The following is an 18,839-nucleotide window of genomic DNA, read 5'->3' as shown; positions in this document are numbered from 1 at the left end:
TTAAAAAAATACTAATCTTATGGGAAGCCACCTTGCTTTGTGTCTCAAAAGGTGAAGGCAGGGCTTCCCTGGTGGTGCAGTGGTTGAGAGTCCACCTGCCGATGCAGGGGACACGGGTTCGTGCCCCGGTCCGGGAAGATCCCACATGCCGCGGAGCGGCTGGGCCCGTGAGCCATGGCCGCTGAGCCTGCGCGTCCGGAGCCTGTGCTCCGCAACGGGAGAGGCAACAATAGTGAGAGGCCCGCGTACCGCAAAAAAAAAAAAAAAAAAAAAAAGGTGAAGGCATAGATTTGTGAGTCTTCTGTCGATGTATAATTCTTGTTTAGACAACCACAGTTGTTTCTGTATCTTAAAAGTGGGAAGTACTTGGAAGCCAGTGAAAATGAATAGAATAATCTGAAACAAAAAGAAGCTGGTCTACTCATCCGTAGGCCTTTGCTTGCCCTTTATCCGGCCAAGAAACTAAATTCAGACCTTGTTCTTCCTATTCAAAACATCACCAGTATTCACTAAATATAAGACTTCTTACTGTTTCATGCAGTTACAAGGTAATGAAGGCATTTTCATGGTGTCGGGAGGTGAGTTTGATAGATACAATGAACTTAGAGAATTATGCTCTGTAAACATGTTTTTTGGAGTGATGCCATAGAATTAAATCCCAGTGTGTGACAGTAACATGTTCTCATGTGATGCCAGGAACTTACCTGCTGATGGAGTTGTAGTAGCAAAAATGGGGACTCCTCCTTCATTCCAACAGCTTTAGGAAAGTCTCCCTAGCTTGAAATCATAGCTGACGATCGCTGAAACTTATAGTAGGGGTCCTGGCTGCTGAGGCGAGGAACTGGGCTTCCCAGGGTCTTAGCTGTGGAGTAAGATAGCAGTGTTGAGGTGGGAGTAGATGGGATAGAAACAGCCTGAGGATTGCAGATAAGGAATTTGGATGCGTGAACTAAGAGTAATGACAATGACGATGATGATGGGTAACTTTTTTTTTCAGTCCTTATTATTGTTAAACATACGCACTGCCTTATTTACACGAGTTTCCACCATGACCCCATTTTGAAACTGATGTTGAGGAAGGTTAATTCCCAGGATTTGAACCTAGGCAGTTTGGCCCCAGAGTCTGGGAATGGACTTTCGAGTGAGTTTCTCATTTGTTTTGAGAATGGATAATAAGAATGGTTACTGCTTATTGAGTATGTCCCAAATGCCTGGAACCATACTAAGCACCTTACCTTTATCAACTCATTAATCCTGACAGTAATCCCATATAGTAGGTGCTTTTATTTATTAGCCTTCTTTCACAGTTAGAGAAAATGAGATATAGAGAGGTTAAGTAAATTGCCTAAATCAAGTAATTGGCTCTTTTAATAGAGTTAGTATGTGCTAAAACCAGGATTTGAATCCAGGCATTTACCACAAGATAATTGTTTTTTTTTTTTTGCTTTTTTTTTTAAGAGTCTTTTTTTTTTAACATCTTTACTGGAGTACAGTTGCCTTACAATGGTGTGTTAGTTTCTGCTGTATCACAAAGTGAATCAGCTATACATATACATATATCCCCATATCCCCTCCCTCTTGCATCTCCCTCCCACTCTCCCTATCCCACCCCTCTAGGTGGTCACAAAGCACCGAACTGATCTCCCTGTGCTATGCGGCTGCTTCCCACTAGCTATCTATTTTACATTTGGTAGTGTATATATGTCAATGCTACTCTCTCACTTCGTCCCAGCTTATCCTTCCCCCTCCCCGTGTCCTCAAGTCCGTTCTCTACGTCTGCATCTTTATTCCTGTCCTGCCCCTAGGTTCATCACCTTTTTTTTTTTTTTTTTTTAGATTTCATATATATGTGTTAGCATACAGTATTTGTTTTTCTCTTTCTGACTTACTTCACTCTGTATGACGGACTCTAGGTCCATCCACTTCACTATAAATAACTCAATTTCGTTTCTTTTTATGGCTGAGTAATATTCCATTGTATATACATGCTGCGTCTTCTTTATCCATTCATCTGTTGATGGACACCTGGGTTGCTTCCATGTCCTGGCTATTGTAAATAGAGCTGCAGTGAACATTGTGGTACATGCTTCTTTTTGAATTATGGTTTTCTCAGGGTATATGCCCAGTAGTGGGATTGCTGCGTCATATGATAGTTCTATTTTTAGTTTTTTAAGGGTCCTCCATACTGTTCTCCATAGTGGCTGTATCAATTTACATTCCCACCGACAGTGCAAGAGGATTCCCTTTTCTCTACACCCCCTCCAGCATTTACAGTTTGTAGATTTTTTGATGATGGCCATTCTGACTGGTGTGAGGTGATACCTCATTGTGGTTTTGATTTGCATTTCTCTAATGATTAGTGATGTTGAGCATCCTTTCACGTGTTTGTTGGCAATCTGTATATCTTCTTTGGAGAAATGTCTATTTAGGTCTTCTGCCCATTTTTGGATTGGGTTGTTTGTTTTTTTGATATTGAACTGCATGAGCTGCTTATATATTTTGGAGATTAATCCTTTGTCAGTTTCTTCATTTGCAAATATTTTCTCCCATTCTGAGGTTTGTCTTTTCCTCTTGCTTATGGCTTCCTTTGCTGTGCAAAAGTTTTTAAGTTTCATTAGGTCTTGAGAAAGAAAAACAGAACTGGAGGAATCAGGCTCCCTGACTTCAGACTGTACTACAAAGCTACAGTAATCAAGACAGTATGGTACTGGCACAAAAACAGAAATATAGATCAATGGAACAGGATAGAAAGCCCAGAGATAAACCCATGCACATATGGCCACCTTACCTTTGATAAAGGAGGCAAGAATATACAATAGAGAAAAGACAGTCTCTTCAATAAGTGGTGCTGGGAAAACTGGACAGCTACATGTAAAAAAATGAAATTAGAACACTCCCTAACACCATACACAATGTACACCATGGTGTACACCATGTACACACCATACATACGGATTAAAGACTTAAATGTAAGACCAGACACTATAAAACTCTTAGAGGAAAACATAGGCAGAACACTCTTTTACATAAATCACGGCAAGATCCTTTTTGACCCATCCCCTAGAGAAATGGAAATTTTAAAAAAGTAAACAAATGGGACCTAATGAAACGTAATTCACTGTTAATGACTATTTTAATACCTCTTGGAGGATGGGTACTTCTTGTGATGGGTACTGGGTACTGTGACGAAAAATCAGAATCACATGATAAGGGGCTTTGAGGGAGTTTTCATGTGAACTAGAGAGGAAACTACTGGAAAGGAGGAGGATTGAGGTGTCAAGGAGTGGGTGTGAGCAAGTGAGGAATGGTAGTACAGAAGTGAGCGTAGAGGGAGTAACAGCGTATGGGGAGCATGGGCTGTAGGGGCAGCACATTTTGCTGGGAGGGAGGAGATGTGCTGCGACCAACTTCAGTAACCACCCAGCCTCTCTGGAGCGTCATCCTCATCAAAATCATGAGAGAGCTGGACTACTCAATTTTAAGGTTCCCAAAGGTTGAGAGAGTTTGAGAAGCCAATCTAACCAAGTTTTATTGTACCATTTCTAACACCTACAAAAATGGTGGCCTTGAGAAGTATAAGACCCCAAAGTGCCTTCTGAATCTTTAAAAAAATATATATTATTCAGAGAACTCACTTCACTGGAACTGTTTTTCTTCAATGCTCTCATTTCTTGGGACTATAGAGGATTACATATCTTGGTCTTGAATTAGTTTCTTATTCTCCTCTCGTCTTAGTTTCCTTATCTCTATAACAGAAATAATAATAAAGTTTATTTACTACGAAGCTTTGTTGTAAGGATTAAATGTAGCAATATTTGGGCCCTTAATATTCTCTAGAGATACATTATAGAATTTTTCCACTAAAATAACTAAGTCTGGACCTTCAAACATGTACTTTCTGACTAGAAACTATCACTTTCTTAGGCTTCTTTAATTCTAGCACCAGCAGTTGGCTTTCTTTTCAGGGTGCCTTTTATTTGTACATCAAAAGAGGGTTTTGTTTTTGTTTTTCTAATCACTTAATCATTTTGATCCCTTGTGTGTAATCTCTATATACAGGTCTGCCCAAAGAACCTCTACACTGCACTGAGGTACTAGGGAGATTCTGAACCCATTCACTAGTGAAAGTGTATCTTTAAGAGCTCTGGTACCCAATATTCATACTGTGCCACAACAAAACTATATATTTATATATATAAATATACTTATGTTAATTATAACTTATACATTTATTTTTACTAGTATCTATCTATCTACCTATCTATCTTTGTAAGTTATGAATTCATTTTTCTTTGTGGCCATTTGGGAAGTTTAAAATCAAGTATGTTAAATCTGAAAAATGGTCAAAAGAAAGTAGAAAGCATAATAATACCACAAAATTACCACACAAATATTAGTTGTTGCTATTTTAACTGACAATTTGAACTGAAGGGATCATAAAGAAATCAGACCTCCTCAGTGGACAGTACAGCACTGTCATCAGGACGTGGGCTCTTGAGTCAGAATTACTGGACTCAAAAGCCCACTGCCATCTATATCACCTTAAATAAATTAACCTCTTCCCTCTCAGATTATTCATCTGTAAAATGAAGAAAATGATAGTACCAACTTCACAGGATTATTGTGAGGACTACTTAACTGAATACATGCAAAGACCCTAACAGTATACGTAATACATACACTGAACATGTTCAATAAATGTTAACTATTCTTATTAACTCTCTGAAATCTAGCTGATGACTTTGCTTCTTATTTCATAAAAACTTTTTTGTTTTGAGTAAGAGGACTATTTCACTTAATTTACTTGAAATTTTTTAAACAGTGGGAAATAAATGGAAATAATTTAGTTCATCTATGAAGTCTTGTTCCTTCATTTAAAAACAGTGGCTGCCATTATATAGATTTTTTTGAAGATATTTTTTCTACATAAATGCTAACTTTTTTATTTGGACCAGAGCCTTCCCTTTGTTATGGGCTACATGAATGAAAGGAAAGAGCCTTTTTATAAGGTACTTTTCTCTGGAGAAGTCTCAGGAAGAATTACTTTGTGGCACATCCCTGATGTTCCTGTATCCAAGTTTGATGGTTCTCCTAAAGGTAAGACAATTTCTATTTCTAATCACATGTCTTCTGAGAACTACTTTATAATTAACTCAGTGTTTTTTTTTCTAAGTTGAGTAATATGAGTCAACAAACAAGAAAAAGTTCTCATGTACCACTATGCATTAGATGCTAACATAAAAGTAGTATAAACATGATGCTTATAGATCTTATACAACAATGCAACAAGTGTAATTCAAATTAACATCAACTTAACATGAATGATGTTTTATTGACTTGAAATGAATGTTGACAATATGAATATAGGATAGACTGATAGACCATATTCATATTTTTGAATTTGTCATGTCCATATCCTGTACCCCTTTTCAACCAATTTCTCTATTCAAAAGAGTTTCTCCATTCTTTTCAGTTGATTTAAGTCTAAAATGAATGCACTAATACACATCTATTCTTCCGAGGCTCCTTGAGGGAGAAAGAATCAATAAAATAGCATTTGGAGTGAAAGCAATGGATGGCAGAACTTTTCTGCCTATAACATACTGTTAGGATGGCAAAAGAGTCTCCATGTTCCCCAAAGTATGGTGCCTTGATAATATTTTCTATATCTATGATGAATTTATAAACCAAATTTTCCCTTATGTGTTTTCCTTTTAGAGATACCAATAACTACCACCTGGACCCTTCAAGATAATTTTGATAAGCATCATACCATGTCACAAAGTATTATTGACTACTTCTCTGGGTTTAGAGATGAGAATGGAACTGTGGTTGTCACTTCATCAGAGTATGTTCCAAGTCTTGATAAACTAATATGTGGCTGTGAAGATGGGACAATTTTCATTACACAGGCTTTGAATGCTGCCAAAGCAGGACTTCTAGAAGGCGGTTCTTTACTAAAAGGTCATTGAATTTTATTTGACCCTATTTATTTAATTTACCTAAGCTTCAACTTTAATAAGCTATACTAAGAAGATTGCTGAAGCTTAAGAAAATTACAGGCATTTGCTAATAAATTTGTGCATGTTTTAATGTTAAAGTAAAACGCACATATAGGTTTTTTTTTAAAAGTCAAACAGAAGGTTATACAATGAGAAATACATTTCTCTCCTTCTTTGATCTTCCAGGAAGATCACCAAAGGCAAGTGCTAATAAGTTTCTTTATACACTTTTTGAAATTTCCTATGCATATATAAGCATATAACAAAAGAGCAGTATACATTCTTTTAATTATATTATAAAAATAGAACCACATTCTACACACTTTACTAAAATGTCCTTAATAAAATATTTTGAGCACATTCTTTATGACTTAATTTTAAATGATTAATAATGATTGAATTCTAATTTAAAAAATCTCCTATGATGGGTGTTCAAGTTTTTTCTTGTCTTTGGCTACTATAGACAATGCAGAATTAACTATCTTTGCACATATATGTAGGTATATGTATAGTATTAATTTCCAGGAGTAGAATTACTAGATCAACCTTTATGTGTATTTTTAATTTTGAAAATATATCTTAAAATGTTCTCCAAAGTACATCAATATACATGTGTGTCCACTAACACAGATGTATGAGAATGCCTTTTCCCCCAAGCCTTAGCCAACTTACTGTGCTATTCAATTTTTTAATATTTGCCAATCAGGAGAAAGTGGTATCTTCCTGTTTTAATTTTTAATTTTTTTGGTAATGAAATGTAAATGTGTTCTTATATATCTTTGTGCACTGCAACAGTGAAAATCTCTTAAATAAAGACCATTATGCAATAAGTTGTCTTATGTAAAGGAAAGAAATATAGGAGGTGATTGAGATTTGGGGCTGTGTAGGTAAATTTGTATACCACTTTTCATTGTATGGACCCTACTAGACTACACGGTCCTGACAGACCAAATATCAATTAAAAAAAAAAAAAAAAACGAAACTTGTTACATTGCCTATTGCTGTTCTCAGCTTACTTTGGCTACTTACTAAATGTTCTAACTTTTCAGTGATTCAGTGATTGAATGAAATAGAGGAGTGAGTAGCAATAAAGCAAGGAGAGGTAATACATCACTTTACATCTCAATGGCTGCTGTTAAAAGTTAGCAAAAAAGCTTAAGACCTTAGCATATTTTATCTAGGCTGATTTATCTTATCCTGAAAACAAGCAGAAACCTACATTTGAGCTTTAGCATCTGAATTAATATTCATCTTGGTTTGCTAGTGGATATAAAGTGAGAAGGTACCTGACGGAATAGAAGTAATAATGATTCTTTGGGACTCATTTTCAGTGTAAATAAAGAGAGTTTGTGGTCTGTGGTCCTCTCCAGTTTTTTTAGGTTTAGCTAATAATGAAGGAAGAAGCAGTGTGGAAACTGGGTGTCAGTAAGCCTGTGCTCTAATACAGCTATGGTATGAAACACCTAGGTTCCTACCAAGTGCCAGTGCTAAGAAATTATGGACATTATTTTATTTATTCCACACAGTAGTCTTGTGTGAAGTAAGTGCTGTTATTATCCCACTTTTTCAGATGCAGTACCTGTGGCTTAGAGGGAAAAGGCAAGTTGTCCACAGTGACACATCTAGTAAGTGATAGACCGAGAAAAACAAAGCCAGATTTGTTTCACAGCAAAGCTGTGCTCTTAAATATTATGCTGTGTTTCTTCACACTTGGATTCAAGCCACTTAACCTCTCTGAGCCTCAGATACTTTTATCTGTAAAACAAAATGGTGGAACTAGGTAATCTGTAATATCTTTTAAAGCAAAAATATTCCGTGAAACTTTGCTTTTCTTTTATACTAGACTTGGTCATGCTGTTTTAAAGGACAGCAGTAGTGTTCTGAGATTATTTTTATAGAGACAAAATGTATAAATTGTTCACTCTTTTAGAACAGAGTTTGCTATTTCATGGCACTGGAATTGGTAACTTGCTAACATCCTTAAAGAATTAATAGACTTTGAACAACCAGATTTAGTGCTCCATCAAAAGCACGACCTGGCTTATAATAGGCACTTGCCTTTTGAGAGAATCCAAGGGTTGTTCATTAATTTTCTTAGTCAACTGCCTACCTTTAATTATATGTAGTTTCCTTACATTAAAAATTTATAAAAGAAAATCTCTGGACTATTTCTTGAACAAAAATAACTCTTTTTTATTATTTGGTGTTTGGTTGTTTTCCAGGTTCCCTTCCTCAGAAAGTTCTCAAAGGCCATCACCACAGTGTTACTTCCTTGCTTTATCCACATGGTCTCTCTTCAAAATTAGACCAAAGTTGGCTGGTGTCTGGGGACCAGGACTCATGGGTCATCTTGTGGGATATCTTTACTGAAGAAATTTTGCATAAATTCTTTTTGCAAGCTGGTTTAGTAACGAGTCTTTTGATGTCACCAGAGAATTTCAAAGTAAGTTAAGATAAAGAGTGAAACATAACACATAAATTTAAGTTATACATATAACATTTCAGAATGTTTAAAAAATGTAAGGAAAAATAACCCATATTTCCACAGAAAAGAAAAAAACCATAATATAACTGGATGATTTTTATGAATTCCTTTCTTATATTTTATGCATTTTATTATTTTTACAGCTTATACAGATAATTTGGTTCTAAAGCAAAGGTCTCATCAATTCTTGGCTTTACAAAAGTCAGTTAATTCTCTTTAAGTACTTATACGTTTGTTCTTTTTTTTTTCCTAGTTCTACATCTTAATTTTTAATGGAATTTTCTTTTTAAATAAAAGTAATGGACACTCAATGGAAAAATAAATATGTAGGAACTGTAAATTAAAATTAACTTTTGCCTTCAACAATTTAATAATAATAATGATAGTTACACTTTCTTTTTCTTAAATAGATTTTTGTTTACTCTTTCATTTATTTAACAAATGACGAGCTTTAACAAATTTACGAGCATCTACCTTGTGCTGAGCAAAGGAAATACTTTCAGGTATAATTTTCTCATGCAATGTCAGCTTAAATTCAGCTTTCATAAAGCTGATATCTTTGATAAAATATGGACAGCCAAGTTTTGAGTTTTCTGAGTTTATAAGCTAGTTGATTGACTTGTAAACATTATTTCTCCATAGTAATGTTATGAAAAATCAGTTCCAAAGTAAAACCAGAGAAAACTTGCACCGTATTTTTGTAGTAAGAAAAAATGAAAGCAGTATTTCAGGAAAAGAAATGATTAACCAAAACAGTAAAACAAAGTTAAGTGACCCCTCCCCCCCCCCAAAAAAAAACACCTATGTGGTGATTTGGGATACCTTGATATATCTTTTATTCCTGAAGTTCTCCCTTTTTCAAAAAAATTTTTTTTCTCTCAGCCCCAGGACCGTAGTCCAAGTCAGTTCCACTCCTGACCCCTTTTACTTCTGCCTCAGTCATAGATGATTTAACTCCAAGGATCAGGACACATTCAAAGTCAAATAAAAAGGGAGTTTATTGAAAGGGCACAAGGGGCAATCCCTAGGCATCCAAGACAAAGCACTAGAGCAAGGACCTACAGTGGAACTTAAATTCAGAAACCAAGGTTACTCTGAATCCACTGCTCCAAAATGGTCTGCTTTTCTGTGATTGCTCCATTCTGTTGCCTCTTCCTATGATTTCTTTTAGCCTTACAATTTCAAACGCCTAGAAAAGAGAATCTGATTGGCCTAGTGTGGGTCTCTAGTATACGTCTACTCCTGGCCATAGGATCTGTGTTCACGTGTTATGTGTGTTCTCTTGTGTGGTAGGTGTGTGTGAGTTTCCTGAAGTACACTGGGCTGTCTATTCTAGAGACTGGGGGTCAGGAAGGTTCTCCAAGAGGTAATAGTTGGGGGGCAATGCCATCTGTGCCCCATTCTACAAGTCCAGGCTCCCCATATATCACACCTGCCATTTTGTGATCCCCCCTCCCACCCCAGAATATCTGTAGTCTCCTTTACAAGTATTAGGAAAAATAACAAGTTCTCCAATGCCCCACAGAGAGAGGTCAGTGATGGGCACTGGGAGATTGTTCAGGAACCCTAGCTGATGCTTTTAACATAGCAGACGAAAGTCTGGCCGGGTGCCTTAGTCAAAGTAGGAGCATCGACATAGCAAGATGGTTAGAAAAGAAAAAAATAGCAGAGGAACTACCCACTGCCCCTTCTCACCACACCCCAGCCATACCCACTGATGGGCTGATCAGTGCCTGGACCTCGTGGTGAGGCACAAAGCTGCCCTGTCAACCTCTCCTAGATGAGCCTCAACAGCACCCAGCAAGAACAGTCTTTGTCCTAAACTATGCTGAAAGGTAACCACATGCTGACGTTCTTGAAAGTATCTTAAGGATCTTTGTCCTGTGAGACTATTTTTGGTCCCTGTGTCTTTGAAGCTGTACATTCAGTTGGAACTATCTAATGCTTACCTCTTTTAGATTGTGTCTACACTGAGTTTCCTGTTTGGATTAGAATCTGTATAGTTCTGGGAACAGCACCAAATCACATTTTGAGGCTCTAAGTGGAAGATATCAGCTCATGATACCCTTGGGCCTAAGCTTGTGTCTACAAATAGCTTCCTTTTGTGGCAACAAATTAGTTCTGGGGTTTATTTTATTCTGCATTATTTCCGATGTCTGCCTCGCTGCCTGAATCTGCTGAGTGATGATCAAGTCCTTCATTTATCTTATAAGTAGATCTGGCCTGGAATTCTCCTCTTTACTTGTGTCTTTTGACCTTCCTAATAGGTCTTTGAATTTAAAATCTACTTGGTTTGTAAAGCTCCCCTGTGCAGTGTTATGTGGAGAGGTGCTAGAGAAAGCAGAACTGTCATTTTGTAAATGGGATTTTAACAAAAACTTATGTTACTAGGGGGGAAAATCTGATTTAATTTTAAAGAAAGCATTTGACTATTAGCTTACAAAGAATGCCATTTTTTTTTTCATAGCTACGAAGTCATCAGGTAATTTGCTGTGTGTGCAGTGACCATTCCGTGGCTCTCCTTCACCTTGAGGGGAGGAGGTGCCTCCTGAGCGCCCGAAAGCACCTTTTCCCTGTGAAGATGATAAAATGGCATCCCGTCGAGAACTTTCTAATTGTTGGATGTGCAGATGACTCTGTATACATCTGGGAAATTGAGACAGGTAAATTGAAATTTTACCCCTTTTCATCCTTTATATCTTTATGCATCAAAGCATTTGGCTGGGTGGAGAGTTCCAGAAAAGACACGGTGATGCCCTCACTTGCTTTTACCTTTGGTTGGGCTGCATTTAATGGCTTCGTTTGAAGGTGTGTATGGAAAATAAACACAACAGCCCAAGTCAGATCCTAACCCACTGATGATTACCTGACAGAGCAGTGCGCAGGAACGAGCCGGATATTTCTGGAAGCTATAAATAAAAACATAAGTTATCTACTTTAATTATTAACAAGAGAGAAATTTAGTGTCCTACTACTAGTCTCAGTCATTGAATTCTGCTTTCTTCAGCATACTCACCATCTCAGCAACATTTTGAGCTAATTGTTGATCAGTAATCATGGAATATAATTAATTACAAAACTCCAAAATGTTGAGTCAGAGAAACTGAAAACTGAGTGGTTCCATTGAACTTTTGATGTCAGAGCATAGAGAATGTATAGTTTGAACTTTTAAGTTTTTCAAAAAGTTTTACTGTATAACTTAAGATTGAGAGTAACACATTTCAGGCCAATGCTGGGAACAAATCAAATAAAGCGAGGTAATGAATGAATGTGAGTCAAGGGAGTGCCCTGGAGAGTACATTTTACTGAAACCATTGCATGATTTGTATTGATTAATCAGTGGTGGCTTTATGCTGGGCGTTGTGAACAGACTGGATAGCTTATAATAGTTTAGACCCATACTTCACCAAAATAATTGCTATTTTCTTTACATTTGACTTTCATGTATTAATGACGATGGTACACGGAGGATGCAAGATAATACCACCTTACATTTGTGCTTTGCTTTACAGCTTTGATGGGCCTCATGCTTATTTCCCATTAGATTATCACAACTTCTAGGGTAGGTAGAAGCGGTATTATACCCCACTGCATGGATGAGGAATTTGTTGCTCTGATCTGTAAGTGTGCTAGGTTACACACTAGTAAGTGGTGAACCAATATGAGGCCCCCCTCCCCGTTGTTCTTTGCACATAGTCACAAGATTAAGAGAGTTTAGAATTCTTAGGTAATCTATCAACCTGAGTGATGATTGAGTATAATGGATCAAATAGGTTCTAACGCCTGGACTTGCCTCCAGGACCTGCAAGCAAAAACTGTATGATCTTGGACAAATAACTTGGCTTCACTGCTTGTCAATTTGCTCACCTATGAAATAGGAGTAATAATACTTGTCTTCCTATTAGGATTAAATTAACAAATACCTCCAATTCTTGTAAACAGAGCCTGTAGATGCCAAGTCTTTAGTAAGAGTTAACTATTATTAATATTATTTAAAAATGCAGCAAAATCTTGATTTGTGCTAGTGAAATATGAATCTGTAAAACACATACACTTATAAATGTGTGCAACTGTATTTTTTAATGGTTATGATAGCATGTATGTATTTATTTATTTATTTTAACTTTTTATTTTATATTGGCATATAGTTGATTAACAACATTGTGTTAGTTTCAGGTGTACAACAGAGTGATTCAGTTATACATATACATGTATCAAATCTTTTTCAAATTCTTTTCCCAATTAGATTGTTACAGAATATTGAGCAGAGTTCCCTGTGCTACACAGTACATCCCTGTTGGTTATCCATTTTAAATATAGCGCAACTGCATTGTCTTTAATTGTGAAATTGTAAATACTTGCTCATCAAACATATTTTTTCCTAGAAAATGGAGTCTAGCAAGAATAAAAAAAATCTGGGCACTCATAAGTGTTTATGTTTCCATTGCCCCACCAGGACACCTTTCAGGCTATGCAACTTTTAATTTATCTGTTCTTGATGGGGTGGGCAGTAAAGAAGGGAAGCCAAACCACTAGTACTTCTTGAAACCATATTTATTCCCACGTTGTATTTTAATTGTATTATTTCTTTTTATGTTCCCAAGATATATAACCAAATGTAGAACAGTTGAAAAATACAGAGAAACATAAAAAAAATCCGAATAATCCTATCCCACTGCCTAAAGATAGCTGCTATTTATATTTTGATCTACTTTCTGTCAGACATCTTTCTATGTCGATAAATAGATGTCTATATTATATTTCAGTCACAGTCCTGGCCAGAAATTGAAGTCAGCCCAGCTGGGTGAAGTAAAGAGACTTTAAGGAAAGGACTCTTTATAGGGATGTGGATAGGGATTAAGGAACAGACAAGGAGTGGATAGTGAGGCCATCACCCAGACAGTAGCAGTATCAGGAAGCTCTTACCACCTCTAGGGCTGAAGTGAAAGACAAGAAAATAGTGGTACTGGAACCCAGTTAAGCTGAAGCCAAAGAGGAGTGGATACTCCCTGGGATCATGGAAGAGAAACAGCTCCCACCAGAAATGCAGTACTGATACAAAGAGAGAGTTGGAAGAAATTCTCTTCTCTCTCCTTCTGCAGTCACCATCTTCATTAGTTTAATCCAACTGGAAGTCAGAAGGATATTCAGTTCTAGGCATCAGCCAGGGGCACAGAACAGGGCACAGAACAGGACACAGAAGGGTATTGGAAGGATGGAGTGGGTTGTCAAATGGACAATAATTGACATATTGGCCATTATGGACACACCATACTTAAACTCAGGAATCTCCTATAGTTGGTTATGTATATTGTTTCCTATAAAAAAATAGCTTGTTTTAAAATGGCCATATAAAATGATATGCACATGTTTAGTGCCCAGTTAACTTATAGGATATTTATTCCAAATGAAGCTATGAGGCTGTTTATCTCTTGGTGATCTGCAGTGATAGTTTATAAACAACCATAACTCAACTTAAGCTTATAATTGGTGAAAATGTTACCAATAATTGTATCATTGCCTTCACATTTGTGATGTGCCTCTTCACTTTTTCAAAGCATCCTCCCCTTGATAATCTCATTTGAGCCCCATGACACTCTGGAGATGGCTGACAAGTAAACTCCTTACCACACTCATTCCTTTTGAGTAAGTCTATGTTGTTCCTTTTAGTCTGTGTCTGGTATTGGCTTTGTTTTGAGTTGCCTTTAACCTCAGCAATTCCAATTTTGTTTAAAATTTAATGAACTACTTTTTCTTTCTCAAGCTGTATTTCATCTGGCTAAGATATTTCCATTATGTCTGCTATACTTGATATCTATTTTATCCTTTTTCTGTAAAGGTGGGAAAATCCAGGATCAGGAAGACTTTCCATTTATAGTTTCATAAAGTTAGGAGAAAAAATGCCGGCTAAGACCAAAATAATTAGGCTGAAAAGAGGTCTATGAGGGTATAGAATATGCTTGTTCACTGACATGCCTGGCACATGAATAAATGAACCAACCCAAGTTTTCTTGGACTTCAGTAGACTGAGTACAAATGAGTTCATCTTACCATTGGCCGGTTGCAGTGGCTCTTAGAACGTGGCTGCCCAACTGTAGATAGACCCTTAGCTTTCTCTTCCAAGTCTCCCTTAGGGTTTCTGGAATTCACAGGTGCATATCTCACTTCCTTGTGTAGAAGTCTGTGTATTTTCTACGCCAGCCAATTTTTCTTCTTTTTTTCCTTTTAGCTTTGCTGAAAGGTTCAAACTTGGTTCCATGTGTGAACAGACCTATTCTCTGCTCCATTTTTCCAGCCCTCTGCCTCCTCTAAATACATGGAGGAGAATAAATTGACACTCAGGCATTTATCAGATCTTTCAGCACTAGAGCAACTCCAGAGCTCCTAGAGAGAGAAATAGGAGGTGTCAGCGGGATAAGGATTTGGGGGCAAGAGACCTAGAAATAAAAGGCAGGGGAAGGGGATTAAAGCCAAAGGTAATTAATTCTCAACTGTACCAAAAGCCCACCTTGGCAGAAGGTTGGGGGGTGGGGTATAGGTCAGTCCCTGTGCCACCTTCCTCCAGGTGTGGAAGATGGCATATGAGACTTTACTTTTTCACAAACACTTTACAACCACCTATTCTCATTTTATTCATGAGATGTATTTATTCATTTATTTATTCTCTTTGGTAGAATGCACAAGCATATTCTAGAGCCACGTACCCCCATGCCTATCTTACCTTGAAATTGTCTGAGGTGTATCTTTTCAGTGACAGGTGGCATAGCCAGATATGTACCAGGGTAAAGTTTGGGATTATAGGTGGGCATGCTCATCTCATGGAAGAAGCAAACAATCAAAGCAGAGGAGTATTTATGCAGCAGTGGGGCCCCTTGTCTTCTGGCTAAAAGTGCAGTGCTGCCAGGTTGGGAGTGATGAGGGCATCTAGTTTTGCTTATTGATTTAGCAGATGTCCCATGATGTTTAGGCCTGATTAGGAAGGGAAAAAATTGGAGATGTCATTTTGATTAATATTTGAGCTCCCACAGTGTATTTGACACTGACAACTCTGGGCAGTTTTGTCACCCTCATTGCTATGAGACACAATAGAGATAATGTAATACTGATTTTTTCCCCTAAAATGCATACCAGAAATAAATCTCTGCTCTTAGTTCATTTTTCTTTTGAGAATTGAATTTAAATTAATTCTGAGGACTTTTCTGTTCACAGCAATGGATTTACATAGCAGAAAACTTGTATAATGAATTTCTTGTGTGTTATTAAATATAAATGATATTATTATTGAAGGTCTTCTGTTAAGCTTATGGCCTGTGTTGTGAAATATGCTATATTAAACAACTGAATTTTTTTGTGGGAAAAATGAAGGCTTATTTGCTTGAAAATAAAACATTTATTGATAAGATAGGTCAAAAAAACTTTTTCTGTAAAGGGTTGGAGAGTAAATATTTTCAGCTTTGTGGTCCATATGATCTCTTTTGCAGCTACTGAACTCTGCCCTTGTATGTAGCACAGAAGCCATTGACAGTACATAAAGGAGTGGGTGAGGCTTTGTTCCAATAAAACTTTATTTACAAAAGCAGACAACAGGCTGGATTTGCCTTGCAGCAGTAGTTTATAGACCCCTAAGAATGATGGTAGTTTTTTTTTTTTCTCTTTAATTTATTTATTTTATTTATTTTATTTTTGGCTGTGTTGGGTCTTCGTTGCTGCGCGCGGGCTTTCTCTAGTTGTGGCAAGTGGGGGCTACTCTTCATTGAGGTGCGCGGGCTTCTCATTGCAGTGGCTTCTCTTTGTTGTGGAGCACGGGCTCTAGGCACGTGGGCTTCAGTAGTTGTGGCATGTGGGCTCAGTAGTTGTGGCTCACGGGCTCTAGAGCACAGGCTCAGTAGTTGTGGTGCATGGGCTTAGTTGCTCTGCGGCATGTGGGATCTTCCCAGACCAGGGATTGAACCTGTGTCCCCTGCATTGGCAGGTGGATTCTTAACCACTATGCCACCAGGGAAGCCTGATGGTCATTCTTTTTAAAGATCACTATTTTGACACCTCATTCTAAAGCAGTCTGTAATTTTAATTCATTATACTTCACTGACTCTCTATGGTTATACCCATTTTGCAAAGGAGGAAATGGAGCACAGAGATTTTCTGAATCCGAACGTCCTCAGGCTGAGTGTTGGGCACTTGCACTGGAATGTGTGTCTCTCTTTCGTTCTGGTGTGTTCTTCACTGTACCGTACAACAGGAGCACCTTCTGCAGATGGAGGTTAGCTTTTTGAGACTGTCAAGCAGGGAATTACATAAGAAAAACTCTGAGAAGAAAAGAAATGGCTACCAGGAACCCCCCCACCCCGCCATTGCTCCCTTGAAGGAGAGGGTCTCTGACTATCTCTTGGCACCTGGCTCTCAATTTACATGCAGCTCTAACAGCCCTAGTCATCAGATTTCTCAGATGACAGATTAGAAACAGCAAATTGCAAGTGGGGAGACTGTTAGTGGCAGGCACTCTGGTAGCAGAAGCAACAGCTGACGGGAAGGGAGGATAGGCAAAACTATGTGTCACTGCTCAGGGCAGTCTTTCCTGTACTCAGGGGAAGACGCTCACCCAGAAACATAAATGCTGAGATTGTTTCCCTTGTTCAGGAAGCTCTTAGATATGTTACGGGCAGCTGCCAGTCCCCTTCCTGTGGCTCCTGCTGGGGAGCTGGGCTTTCTCTTTCCCAGCACTAGCTTCAAGAAGAATATTTAAAGGCATTATATCCAAGGTGGATTCTAGACCTAAGAAAATCTCAGAAGCGGCTTGGGGCCTGGAGTTCAAGGCCAATGAGTGGGTAGAACTGAGAGTCCATGTGAATCTATTTTTGTTCATGTCTTCTTGTGTCTGCTCAGGTAATGTGAGCTATGTGACCTTGAGCAGGAAGCTTTACTGCTGCAGTGTGGCCTGAGGATCCAGCCTCTGGTTATGACATGGTTTCTGTGGGAAAACACATTCTGAGTTTTAAAACAACCATCTTATAAACAGACCATTGGAACAAAGCCTATGAATATGAAATTAAGGAAGTAAGGAAGAAGATAATACATTTTGGAGTTATTTTCACCACAGGTGTTAAATTTCCTCTCTCTTAATTTCTTTTTCTTAGTGAAATGAGTAGCAGTTAGCTATAAAATTGTTCAATCTACTACGATGCCATGTAAATGAAGCATTTGTTCTTCCGTGGTTTCAAAGTACAAGAAAAAAAGAAAATTTAAAAACTAAAACTATTAAGAAAGATAAATGAAGTTTGTCAACTAATAGCTAATAGGCCATATTTTTAGAAAACATCCAGTGTTTAATCTACTATAGATCTGAGTCTCCTTTAATTGTTTAGGGTGAGGTCTATATAGATATATGCAAGGCACAGTCTCCCAGATATATGTAGTCATATTTTCCCTAACAGAATAGAATCATGTGTCTAAATTCCTACTTTGCCACGCCAAAATATCACAGAAGGTCACTACTTGGAGGAGTAATTTTCCAGTCCACAAATTTTAGTTGGTTTTCTTTTGCAGTATATGTTGGGTTGGCCAAAAAGTTAGTTCGGATTTTTCCGTAAGGTGTAACAGAAAAACCTGAATGAACGTTTTGGCCAACCCAATAGTATATTTAGTATATAGCATATAGTATATAAAATAAAAATTTAAAATTCCACTAGTTACCAACTATACCATTCTGAGGGGCAGTTTTGCTTGGTTTTCTCATCAAGGAAAGTCACCCCTTTGTAGATATAGGGGTAAAGTTATGTTGTGTCGACTGCCTTGTCAGCACAAACCAAGTATGACTTTCATTATATGCGTTTTAGGGGTAGGTTTGGGGTATGCAGCATCCGACAGGCAGTAGTCTCTCCAGTGTGTCATTTTCTCAAAGTCACGTTATTTTGTTGTGGTAGATTATAGATGGAACTCTCTTGGGATGATTGTTTTTAGAAAACAAAAATAGGATGCATTAAAGCACAGGGTGGGCTTTTTTCCTATATCACCTTTTCTTCTTTATTATAATAATTACTGATGTTATTGCTCAACGTGTATTTTTAGTTTTACTGCCTATTTTTTGAATCTTTATTTTTTTGTCCTTGGTCCTAGTTATCACAGCTACACTATAATTTGAGATTTTGATTCACATAGTATTGTGTGCACGTGCATGCAAGTTTTTATTGTACGCACTTGTGCATATGAGCTTTGTCTGCAGTTTAGCTACTGAATGGTTGCACAATTGTCAAAGTTCAATGTCTTGAGTAGAAATTAGCATCCAGAGGGGTTATGACCATGAGCCCTGAGATTCGTACTTCTGGGTTTGAATGTTGTTCTACTCTTTCCAATCT

General features: G+C 37.6%; 1 protein-coding gene across 2 annotated transcripts in view; it reads left to right on the top strand.

Annotated features, from left to right (window-relative positions):
• The window catches only part of WDR72 (WD repeat domain 72), a 195,625-nt gene that overhangs the window by 18,334 nt on the left and 158,452 nt on the right, over nucleotides 1–18,839 (top strand). For both annotated transcript variants that reach the window (XM_060169314.1, XM_060169307.1), the window contains exons 9-12: nucleotides 4,956–5,097; nucleotides 5,719–5,964; nucleotides 8,225–8,445; nucleotides 10,955–11,150. In XM_060169314.1, coding sequence (XP_060025297.1) covers nucleotides 4,956–5,097; nucleotides 5,719–5,964; nucleotides 8,225–8,445; nucleotides 10,955–11,150 — 805 coding nt within the window. The remainder of the gene's footprint in view (nucleotides 1–4,955; nucleotides 5,098–5,718; nucleotides 5,965–8,224; nucleotides 8,446–10,954; nucleotides 11,151–18,839) is intronic.

This window comes from Lagenorhynchus albirostris, chromosome 1 (assembly GCF_949774975.1).
Source record: "Lagenorhynchus albirostris chromosome 1, mLagAlb1.1, whole genome shotgun sequence".
NCBI classification, from domain to species: domain Eukaryota; kingdom Metazoa; phylum Chordata; class Mammalia; order Artiodactyla; family Delphinidae; genus Lagenorhynchus; species Lagenorhynchus albirostris.
This window is presented reverse-complemented; position numbering and strand designations above follow the sequence as displayed.